This window comes from Xyrauchen texanus, chromosome 4, assembly GCF_025860055.1.
Source record: "Xyrauchen texanus isolate HMW12.3.18 chromosome 4, RBS_HiC_50CHRs, whole genome shotgun sequence".
Taxonomy (NCBI): Eukaryota; Metazoa; Chordata; class Actinopteri; order Cypriniformes; family Catostomidae; genus Xyrauchen; species Xyrauchen texanus.
Window position 1 is genome coordinate 31,799,036 of NC_068279.1, and position 12,711 is coordinate 31,811,746.

Consider the following 12,711-nt stretch of genomic DNA (forward strand, 5'->3'; position numbering starts at 1 on the left):
AATTTGATTTCAATAGCAATGAATATGAAAAAATGTCATTACGATAGTAATAATGCTCTTTTAATTGGCTATATATCACTTGATATGTATGGTGCATAAATAATAAATTAATCTAGCATTAGGAGGCATAATACTGTAAATCCATTTAAAATCATAATAAAATCTCCACAATAAATCACTCCGGCCCATGCCATTTTCTGTTAGACTACAGCCCTCCATTATAGAAAGGAAAAATGATGTGGCCCTCATAGAAAAAAGTTTGGGGACCCCTGCTGTAGAGTAACAAGATACTCTTTTGTCCACCTTTTCCAGAATAAATCAGAAAGATACTGTCCCTTTGATCAAACAGACCTGGAGGCAAAACTGGTTTCCTTTTCAAAGTAAGAAGATGGTTAGGTGTCAGTGGTTCTAAATCATTAGAATCCATAGAAAGTCTCGTAATTGGTCGGTCATTCAAGATTGCTTCCGCTTCGCATAAGACTGTGACTAAGGTTTCATCAGTTAAAGCCTGTAGATGCAAAACAGATACTAAGACCTTTCTGACCAGTCTGATCATGCTTTCCCAAGCACCGCCATGATGTGAAGCTGTAGGTGGGTTGAACGTCCACTTGATGTTGTCATGTATTAAAGTTTTCTTAATTGATCGGTTGTTTAACTCTGCAATTGCTCCTTTTAGCTCCTTCTCTGCTCCTGTGAAATTTGTGCCATTGTCTGAGCGAAAATGTGCTACGGGTCCTCTTCGGCATATGAATCGACGGATAGCACTGATGCAAGAGTCTGTGTCCAATGAGTGTGCCACTTCTAAATGAACCATACCCTGCTGACCATGCATGTAAAGATAACCCCATAATGTTTCACATATTACCTCCTCCCAGCCTGGGCAGGATGTGGTCTCCGCAGAGTCTTGTCCCCTGAAAAAATAGGAATGGAAAAGAACACCTTCCCCGATGCTTTTTATAGCGTTAAGATATAACGTATCTTTATAGTGTATAGCTTTATGCTCTATGACGAGAAACATATAGAGAGAAAAGGCTGTGGCTGGTCGGCTTGCTCCCATTGGTTGTCATTTCGGTTGTTCCCCCCCTCAGGGCTGCTGGGAACCTAAGAACTGTATATGACACTTTTTTTCACAGTCGCTTCTAGCACTCAGTAGCTCGCTTGCATCTGTGTCAGTTCACATAACATGGTTTAGTGCATGCCATTTTTAAATGGGACACCTTATGTGTCACTACAATCGACACAACATCGAGTGAGTGATAGAAGGGGAACATCATGATTACTGTTGTAACCTCCGTTCCCTTATGGAATAATCCCCCTGTAGCAGATCTAGACATGAATCTGGTATGGTTCACAGGTGTGGGTATATTTTACAACAACTTCGAAATCGGCTCATCCAATCAAAGTCGGAATTATCAATTTCAGTCCTAGACATTGCTGCAGTTCATACTGTACCAAATGGTGTGGGTCCATCTACTATATTTCACTCAGTAATTTTATTCACACTGTAAGTGATTGCGCATAAAGCCAATCAGTGGGATGTGCTTTGGCTGTCTGAGCTAACAGATGAAGAGGCCATACTGGCGTCATACCTCTGAGAGTCCATCAGCTTAATAAAAGTGTTAAGGCACTTGATTTGTTATGTCTGTTAATAACAGAAGCAAAGGGGTCGACGGGAAAGAGATTAAACGCGGCTAAAACTGACTTACAGGTGGTAACATTTGTCACTCATACATATTGCTAACTCTATACACTTCTCTATCTTTTTTTTTATATCTCACACACAAACATTCAAACTCCAAATATTTTTGCAGTGTAGTGCTGCTTTCAAGCTTTGGATCTGTGATACTTGAGATTTTAGATCTTGTCGTCCTCCGCAGTCAAGGAGGTTTGGGCTGCTAAGATTCAGTCTGACTCTGTAGGCTAAACAATGCATTGCCCGCAATGTTTAGATTATGCTGCATTCCATTCAAGTAGAAAGTCTGAATTTCCATCGTTCTGTTTTAATACAATGGAAAATCACTTGATGTTGGATTTCCAAATTGGAAACTTGTGTGAAAATCTGAAACTCCTCAGTAGACACGTTATCATCCAGACTTTTTAAGAAACTTGTCAACAGAGGAGCCCAGTTGTGTTTTCTTATTAAGCTGTTGCTTTTAAACAGCATGCTCTCTCAGGACGATAATGTATGGGTGCCTCTTCACTTTGTCACACTTCTAATTACATCACTGCAACTAGATTAGTTCAGTCCATACAATGAACTATACAGTTTAAAGCTGCACTATGTAAAATGTTTTGGTTAAAAATCTAATTAATTACATGGTGTCCCGATTAATTAATCGTGATTAATCGAATATACAAATATTTGCTGAGAAAGCCCCTCATATAACAATAATTCAATATATAATGATGAAATAATTATACATAGTTATCTTAAAATATAAAAAAATTATATATATATACATCCATCCTCACGGATGACTGAGCTCCTCGTCCTATCTCTAAGGGAGAAGCCTGCCACCCTTCTGAGGAAGCCCATTTCGGCCGCTTGTACTCGCGACCTAGTTCTTTTGGTTATGACCCAGCCTTCATGACCATAAGTGAGGGTAGGAACAAAAATTGACTGGTAGATCGAGAGCTTTGCCTTCCAGCTCAGCTCTCTTTTCATGACAACGATGCGATTGAGCGAGTGCAATACCGCCACCCTGTTGCCTCGATTCTCCAGCCAACATCCCGCTCCATTGTCCCGTCACTTGTGAACAAGACCCCGAGGTACTTGAACTCCTTCACATGGGGAAATACCTCCTTCCCTACCTGGAGTACGCACTCCATCGGTTTCCTGCTGAGAACCATGGCCTCAGATTTAGAGGTGCTATTCCTCATCCCAGTCGCTTCACACTCGACTGCCAAGCGATCCAGTGAGAGCTGAAGGTCACGGACCGATGATGACATGAAGACAACATCATCTGCAAAAAGCAATGAGATCCCCAGTCCACCGAACCGCACACCTTCCCCACCCCGACTACGCCTCGATATCCTGTCCATGAATATCACAAACAGGATTGGTGACAAAGCGCAGCCTTGGCGGAGACCAACCCCCACAAGGAATGAACTCGACTTCATACTGAGGACCCGGACACAGCTCTCGCTTTGGATGTACAGGGATTGGATCGCCCTAAGAAGGGACCCCCCCACCCCGTACTCCCGCAGCACCTCCCACAGTCTCTCCCGGGGACCCGGTCATACGCCTTCTCCAGATCCACAAAACACATGTAGACTGGATGGGCATACTCCCAGGCCCCCTCCAGGATCCTTGCGAGAGTAAAGATCTGGTCCGTCGTTCCACGGCCAGGGTGGAACCCGCATTGTTCCTCTTCAATCCGAGGTTCGACAATCAGCCGAACCCTCCTCTCCAGCACCTTGGAGTAAACTTTACCAGGGAGGCTGAGAAGTGTGATACCCTTGTAGTTGGCACACACTCTCTGATCCCCCTTTTTGAAGAGGGGAACCACCACCATGACACCCCCTCCACATCCAAAGATTTCAGCATTTCTGGTCGGATCTCATCAATCCCCGGGGCTTTGCCACTGCAGAGTTGTTTGACTACCTCAGTGACCTCCCCCAGGGAAATAGAATCTGATCCCCCATCAGCCTCCGGCTCTGCCTCTAGCATAGAGGGTGTGTTGGGATTTAGGATTTCTTCAAAGTGTTCCTTCCACCGCCCAATAACCTCCTCGGATGAGGTCAACAGTGTCCCATCTTTGCTGTATACAGCTTGGATGGTTCCCCGTTTCCCCCTCCTAAGGTGGCGGACGGTTTTCCAGAAGCACTTTGGTGCGGACCAAAAGTCCTTCTCTATGGCTTCTCCGAACTTTTCCCACACCCACTGCTTTGCCTCCCTCACAGCCGAGGCTGCAGCCCTTCGGGCCTGTCGGTACCTTGCAACTGATCCTGGAAGGCCTCTTTCTTCAGTCAGACAGCTTCCCTAACCACCAGTGTCCACCACGTTGTTCGAGGGTTACCACCCCTTGCGGCACCTAAAACCTTGAGGCCGCAGCTCTCCACCGCGGTTTCAGAAATGGAAGCTTTGAACATTGCCCACTCCGGTTCAATGTCCTCAACCTCCGCAGGGATGCCTGAAAAGCTCCGTCGGAGGTGTGAGTTGAAGATCTCACGGACAGTGACCTCCTCCAAACGTTCCCAGTTCACCCACACTACTCGCTTGGGCTTCCCAGGTCTGTCCAGAGTCTTTCCCCACCCCCTGACCCAACTCACCACCAGATGGTGATCGGTTGACAGCTCTGCCCCTCTCTTCACCCGAGTGTCCAAAACATATGGCCTCAGATCTGACGACACGATTACAAAATCGATCATCGACCTTAGGCCTAGGGTGCTCTGGTACCACGTACACTTATGAGCATACTTATGTTCGAACATGGTGTTTGTTATAGATAATCCATGACTAGCCAATAACAAATAGCTTCAGATCGGGGAGGCTGTTCCTCCCAATCATGCCTTTCCAGGTGTCCCGTGTATATATATATACAAGGGCCAAAAGTACTAAATAAACTGGGAGAGCCAAGCTTCGCCAAAACTGAGAAACAAAAGAGACACAAGGGTCAAAAAGGTACTACAAGGATGAGACTAAACTAGAGATCTGGAAACAGGAGGAACATGGAACAAAAGGGACAAATAAACAGACTTACATAGGGCAAAACACAGGTGAAGGGAATGAGGGTTGATGAGCAGATGGTTGAAGAGGGGTGTTGGTGCCATCTGCAGGAGTGGAGAGGAGCATTGCACGGGAGGACCAGGGCAAACACCCTCTGCTGGTCTGGAGGAGAACAGCATCCCAAAGAGGAGATCCTTACAGGAGTCCCTCCCCTAGGAACGGCTCCTGTCGTTCTTCAATAAATTCCCTCGGGACCGGTGAAACTCCACGATGAGAGACGGATCGAGGTTATCTTGAGCGGGGTCACAGGTCCGCTCCTCCGGGCCATAACCTTCCCAGTCCACCAGATATTGGGTCTTCCTCTGGACCTGGCGAGAATCCAGCAGTCTATGGATGGTGTACACTGGTTGGCCCTCAATGATACGAGGTGCTGGGGCGGGTTTCCTAATTGGAGACAGAGTGGAGCAAACAACAGGTTTTAACCTTGAAACATGAAAAGTGGGGTGAACCTTCATGGACCTGGGCAGATGGAGATGATAGGAGACTGGGTTGATTTTCTTGAGGATCTTAAATGGACCAACATAACGTGGAGCTAGCTTTTGGGACTCCACCCGCAGAGGAGGATCTCAGGTTGATAGCCATACACTTTGCCCTGGGTGAAGCGTGGGTCCCACCCTCCGGCGTCTGTTAGTCTGCCTCTGTTGTTGCCGGGAGGCTCTCAGTAACGCCGCACATGCTCTCTGCCAGAAACTTTGGCACCGGTGGACCAGTTGTGTGGCAGCAGGAACTTCAACCTCTGGCTCCTGTCCGGGAAACAGAGGGGGGGAACCAAACAGATATTCAAAGGGGGACATGCCAATGGAAGAATGGAAGAGGGTGTTATGAGTGAACCCAGATTAAACGAGGACTCCAAGTGGAGTGGTTGTTGGAGACCAGGCATCTTAGAGTCCTTTCAATGTCCTGGTTGACTCTTTCTGTCTGGCCATTGGACTGGGGGTGGAAGCCAGAAGACAGGCTGATGGAAGACCCGATGAGCTGACCAAATGCCTTCTAGAACTGCAATGTGAACTGTGGGCCTCGGTCGGAAACCATATCCTGCGGGAACCCGTGGATCCTGAACACATGCCTCAATAGCAGTTCTGCTGTTTGGTTTGCTGTGGGGAGCTTGGGCAAAGGTAAGAGGCTACAAGTCTTTGAGAATCTATCCACCACAACCAGAATTACTGTATTATCTTGGGACTGAGGTAAGCCTGTGTCCAAAGAAATGTGGGATCAAGGGCATATCAGGATGGGGAGTGGGTGCAGCAGGCCTTGAGGGTGGGTCCTGGGTTCCTTGTTCTGGGCACAGATGGGGCAAGCAGTGATGAAGGCCCGGACGTCGCTCTGCAGTTTGGGCCACCAGATCTTCCTCTGGACAAGCTTGCAGGTCCTGGTAGTTCCCGGGTGTCCAGAAGGAAGGGCGGCATGAGCCCACTGCAAAACCTCAGAACGGCGATGGTTAGGGAAAAGAGGCGCCCAGGAGGGCCATTACCTGGTCCTGGTTGCTGTAATTGAGCTCTCTTGACAGCCGTCTCGATATCCCACTGGATGGGAGCCACCACCCTGGAGGTGGGAAGAATGGGTTCTGGACAGGACTCCCTTCAAACTGTCTCGAGAGAGCATCAGGCTTGACATTCTTGGAACCTGGGCGACAGGAGAGAGTGAAATTGAACCGGTTAAAAAAGAGTGACCAACGGGCTTGTTGGGAGTTCAGTCTCTTAGCCAGCAGTTCCCTGTTCCCAATATCGTAGTTCCTCTGTGTTGGGGTAAGTCGATGTGAGAAGAATGCACACGGGTGAAGCTTGTTATCCCTCTTACCCTTCTGAGACAAGACAGCTCCTACTCCCACGTCCGAGGCATCCACCTCCAAAACAAAGGGTAAATCTGGGTCAGGGAGGGTAAGGATGGGGCAGATGTGAAAAGTTGCTTTAACCTGTTGAAGGCTTGGTCTGCTCTGCTGGTCCATTCAAACTGTCCAGTAGATCTCTTGGTGAGAGATGAAAGAGGCTCTGCAATAGAACGGAAGTCTCTGATGAATCTTCTATAAAAGTTGGAGAAGCCAAGAAAGCGCTGTACCTGCTTGACAGAAGTTGGACGGGGCCAATCCAGAACTGCCCTAATCTTGCCAGGATCCATCTGGAGGCAGCCCTTGGACACGCAGAAGCCGAGGAATGAGATTGCTGGGACGTGAAACTCACACTTTTCCAACTTCAAAAGAGTCTATGCTTAAGTAACTGCTCAAGAACCTGTTGAACATGCAGAACGTGTTCTTGGGAGTTGTGGGAAAAGATGAGGATGTCGTCCAGATAGACAAACACGAATCTTTAAAGCATATCTCTGAGGGCATCATTGATAAAGTCCTGGAAGACGGCTGGGGCATTCACCAGGCCGAAAGGCATCACCTGGTATTCATAGTGGCCAGTCGGGGTGTTGAAAGATGTCTTCCACTCATCTTCCTCACAGATTATAACCAGGTGGTAAGCATTCCAGAGGTCCAGTTTAGTAAAGATGGTGGCACCCTGCAGGATCTCGAAAGCCGTGGACATGTGGGGGAGCGGGTACCAGTTCTTTATGGTGATCCAGTTAAGGCCTCGGTAGTCAATGCAGGGTCGAAGGCTACCATCCTTCTTTGCAACAAAGAAAAACCCGGCTCCAGCAGGTGAGGTGGAAGGGCGGATGAATCCACTGTCCAAAGACTCCTTGAGGTACTTGTCCATGGCTAATCTCTCAGGATCTGAGAGGGAATAGAGTCCTCCACGAGGTGGACAGGTAATGGGAAGCAGCTCGATAGCACAATCATAAGGTCTGTGAGGGGGCAGTGAGGCGGCTCTGTCCTTACTGAAGACCTCATGGAGATCTGCATACTCCGGGGGTAATATTGCTTGTCATGCTTTATGAATCAATCAATACTCCTCTGTAAACCAATTGCGATGTATTTATGTTGTCAATGGAAGTTACTGTGACATATTTACTAATATTTATGACTTCTGAAATCGACTGTTAACTGTTATATTGCATTTTTAAGCATATTATTTTCATGCTTAATAAAGTATATTTTATCGCCATCATTATTAAATGCTCATTTAATGTTTTTTGTTTACTGTGTTATTGTATGCATTCATAGACATACAATTTTAGTCAAGAGAAAATTATTACTACCAAAGGCCCAGGGCCAATTTTCTTTCAGGAACACAGGGACACAACCCCTAACCAAAACAAGCTAGCTGAACAGCCACTGTTCTTAAAGAGACAGTACAATTTTAACATTTGTTATATATACTGTTAACTCAATGTAAATACTTGTAAATACTACAAATTATGTAACAAAATGTCTAGTAAATGTGTAAACTTGCATATATTTAAAGGGACAATAATACATTATGAAATAATTTAACTTCATCAAACGCTTTAAATATTGTATAATTTAACAAATAGGCTCTTACAGCATCTGTACATGGGATTGGTGAACCAACCTATTAAATAGTAGTCCAAAACTTATATTTGTTAAACCGATTTTAACCAATTTTTCTATAAAATAATAATAAAAAAAGCACATGTTGCTTCAATTCAATAAATATTAATCTTGATATATCAGTAATGATATAAACATTATTGTTAATTTTACTTTATCAAAATCAGCAAAGATTTCACATAAGAAAAGTGCATCAAAATATGAAGGTAGCTGTTTTGGATATTATTTTACAAGGTCTTTTACTTCCAGAAGAGCATGGAAACTTTCACCAGGAGGCAGTAGACATCTAGTGCACTGCATACAACCGTTTTTCAGCAAAGTTTCGATCATGTAGATGATGTAGAGGCTTTAGAAATTCATGTATCAAATATGATACATGTAGAATTATAGGGTTAAAGAGTGGCTCAAATGTTTTTTATTAGAAACAGGAAGGCAAATTGGTCCTATAAGAGGGATGGGGGCCCTCATATTCAAGTTGCCCTATTGAGTGGGCTTTGTTTAAGATGCTGGGCCCACATATTTAAGTATATACAGTATAAAAAAATGTTTTCAAAGTTGATGGGCCACAAGACCTTATAGCCCTGCATTATATTTAAAATTATAATATTCAGTGCTTTCATAAAGTATGCAGGACAAAATGAAGGACACCTTCATTTTTCCACCATTTCGTTATGTTGCAGCCTTACCCTAAAATGCTTTAGATTATATTTTTTTAACACTCCATACCCCACAATGACAAAAAACAAATAAACAGATTTGTGATAACTTTGCAAGTGTATTAAAAATAATAAACTGAAATATCACATTGACATAAGTATTCAGATCCTTTGCTATGACAATTGAAATTAACTTAGCTTAGGTGCATCATATTTCTTTGGATCATCTTAGAGATGATTCTACACTTTGATTGGAGTACACCTATGGCAAATTCAATTGATTGGACATGATTTGGAAGGCACACACGTGTCTACATAAGGTCTCACAGATGAAAAATCCATATCAGAGCAAAAACCAAGCTACGAGGTCAAAGGAACTGCCTGCAGAGCTCAGAGACAGTCCTCAGTGCAAGACACATGAAAGCCACTTGGAATTAGCAAATAAACACCTTAAGGACTCTCAGACTGTGAGAACAAGATTCTCTGCTCTGATGAAATGAAGATTGAACTTTTTGGCTTCAATTCCAAGTGTCATGTCTGGAGGAAACCAGGCACTGCTCATCACCTGCACAATACCATTCCAGTGGTGAAGTATGGTGGTGGTAGCATCATGCTGTGGTGGTATTTTTCAGCAGCAGGGACTAGGGGATGGGTCAGGGTTGAAGGAATGCTGAACGCAGCAAAATACAGAGATATCCTTAGTGAAAACCTGGTCCAGAGCGCTCAGGAACTCAGACTGGGCTGAAGGTTCACCTTCCAACAGGACAATGACCCTAAGCACACAGCCAAGACAAAACAAGAGTGGCTTAGGGACATCTGTGAATGTATTTCAGTTTTTTCTTTCAGTTTTTGCAAAGATATAAAAAGTCTTTTTTTGTTTTGTCATTATGAGGTATGGATTGTAGATTGATGTTGAATTTTTTTAAAGCATCTTAACAACAAAATGTGAAGAAAAATGAAGGGGTCTGAATACTTTCTGAATGCACTGTTTAATATAAACATACTGTATAGAAATGTCTACTTGTTTGGCTCTAGACTACCCTTATATTATGGCAGCTATAGACTATTGCTATGATGGATTGGCAGTCTCCATAACTGGAGATGTTTATTAGTACCAGCTGCATTCACCTAGGGGAAGCAAATTGCAATAAATTGCACCTGTGCATTGAACACACAGGCAATACATGAATATCATAGAAGTAACTAGGTGGTAGGGTATGAATGTTTCCATCTACTAATCACGGGTATTTTGGAGCCATTAGGCTCATTGATGATGGAGCCATAAGAAGTTATGGCTCATTAAGGCAGATTGCAAATGTCATTTTGGTGCTTCCTCTCTGGCCTTGCATTGAAGGACGGCAATGGAATAAATTTTGCATGCAGAGTCTGGGTTTTTGAATTGGAGCCAAGGCACGCACAACCAAGAGCAAGTGAGTTAATCACTAGTAAAGCTGTCGGAGGGAAGGTCAACCAAAATTCCTCAACTTTTCTTCCAGCCCACTTTAGCCCTTTTCCAGCCAATTACTGATAGCCCTATTCAGCAGGACTTGTTTTCCCTGAGAAGGTTAGGGAAATTCATGGTTCAGTTGTAATTTTATTTAAATCCTGCTAGAATCGAACACATGTGTTTTTTCCCTCACATTGCCTCTATAAAATTTGTGGAACAAATTACCCACTGTTTTTTGACAAGCTCAGTTGTTCTCTAAAAATCTGATCCTAAGCAGGAAGGGTGTCTTTCATTGTGGTAGGATGCAATGTGTCTACAGGCACACGTTAAGGAAAATTTGCTTTTTTGGCCACAAAGTGTATCAAGATAAAGAAAAAAAACTTCTTTTTTTACATTTTTCAAAAATAAATAAATAAATGTGGCTAAGGAGAGTGTCCTCTGCGACAGTTATTGACAAGCTTTTGTTTTAAAGGTGTACTCAGTTATTTTATTTTATTTTGATCTTGGACTTATTCTGACACCTAGAGGCATGGATGCAGCATCTTTCAAACACAATAGCTTTTTAGTTACCAATGCCCTTGTAGAAATGTACTTTTCACAGTCAGCCTTGATTAATTTAATCCACGATTGAAAGTGTCTATTTACAGGGTGGTTACTGAGATTAAGTGAATAGTAACATGGCAGCCCCCTATTTTGAGCTTTGTTGAATACCATCAATAAAGATGAATTTCCCATTGTGCTGCCTGGTGTGCCGTCATTATGGATTTACACCTTTTTCTAACTTTATTTATCAAATAAAATACTTGGTGGCTCAAGTACTGCTGGCATCCCATCCAAAAGACTTTAATTTTAATTTTAGTAATTACAAAAAAATTACTCACATCCTTTATAGAAACATCTAGAAAACCAACCTTGTCCGCATAGTGATAAAAATATAAGCTATATTTTATCTAAATAAATCTCCTTCTTCCATTTCATAGATTGCCTGTTTGTAACTGATTATTTCACCCGGACGCCTCGCAAGCTCAATGCCTACCGCTCTTTTGCCAGCGTCGAGCTGTTCCACTTCAACGTGCCTGAAGACACCGTGGTGGCTGTCTGGAACCTCATCACCTTCAAGGAGCAAGGGGGCACCTTTGGAGACAGCTGCCCAGACCGCAACGTGACAGTGTGAGTTGGCTAAACTTCCAGGTTATATTCACTGAAGGCAAGGACAATAGCATGATGAGGTCAGATATGTCCAATCTGCATTTAATATGAGAGGAAGGGCTATGTAAAAGCTAAATGTCAAATGCGTGACTATAATGACCTTTCAGATGCTGTCACGAAAGAACACTTACTCTCTGCCCTGACAAAATACGTTTTAAGTCAAGTCCAATGATAATTTCCCAGAAGCTGATCATTTATGCTTGTTCTATAAAAAGGCATTTATCAAGTGTGGTGCTGCCAGAATCACAGCATAATGGCACACTGGAGATTCATAAGCATTAAAAACCAAGTGATACAGTTAAGATTTAAAACCCAAATCTGACATTTTAACTAATTGTCACAGGGTCACATTCTGTAGAAATGTTTGAAGAGATTTAATTCATTCTGAATGTCCACTAAAATTAGGAAGGCATTTTAGTTTTATTAGTCATAAAAAAGCATTCAAGTAATTGACTCTTTTGGTTATTAGCTCAAGATTACAAAAAGCAAACTTATTTTTTGATGAAAGAGTATGGGTTAAAGCTGATGTGTATTCTTTCTCTTATTCTAGCTTAACATTTAAATTCAACTGTAAATAAACCATCTTGGTTACTGTCGTAACCTCCGTTCCCTGATGGAGCCCCAAACACCTCCAATTCTTTGAGAAAAGTCCAATGGGAATTGGCGAGTGAAATTTGTATGCCACTCCCCCGGACATACGTGTATAAAAGGAGATGGAATGCGAATCCATTCAGGTTTTGTGCTGAGGAGCCGAGACAAGGTACCGCCATTTCAACGGCTAGTACAGTGTTGTGGCAAGAGGGACACAACGTCTCGTTCCCTCCATCAGGGAACAGATGTTAGAGCAGTAACCAAGACATTCCCCTTCTGTCACTCACTCGACGTTGTGTCGATGTAGTGACACTAGGGGTCCCTATAGAAAAACACCACAACATGTGCAAGCAGTCTGCTGCGTGCATAATAACAGGTACATCAGACTGCACATAACCTCCCTCAATGCCCCAAAATAAATTATGTAGTTCCCCACATCCATGATAGAGGGAAGCGATGTAACTAGCATGGGAGGCCGTGCCATCCGTTTTTGCCTCAGGGGAGGGGAAATGTGCTATACGCAAGCGGTACACCCGGCCAGCTGTTCCATATTACCGAACTCTACCTGTTTGTACCTGAAAGAACATTGGACGAAACCAGCTCAACCTGGAGATTGTAAAATCTTGCG

General features: G+C 43.6%; 1 protein-coding gene across 3 annotated transcripts in view; it reads left to right on the forward strand.

Moving 5' to 3' along the window:
* Positions 1–12,711, forward strand: part of LOC127635881 (transmembrane protein 8B-like) — a 203,253-nt gene that overhangs the window by 63,129 nt on the left and 127,413 nt on the right. Inside the window, exon 2 of one of the 3 annotated variants that reach the window (XM_052116155.1) lies at positions 11,264–11,453. The exons of 1 other annotated variant lie outside the window; for it this stretch is intronic. In XM_052116155.1, the coding sequence (XP_051972115.1) occupies positions 11,264–11,453 (190 nt within the window). Of the gene's footprint in view, positions 1–11,263; positions 11,454–12,711 lie in introns of those variants that run through there. One more of the 3 variants, XM_052116172.1, reaches the window with a different exon arrangement.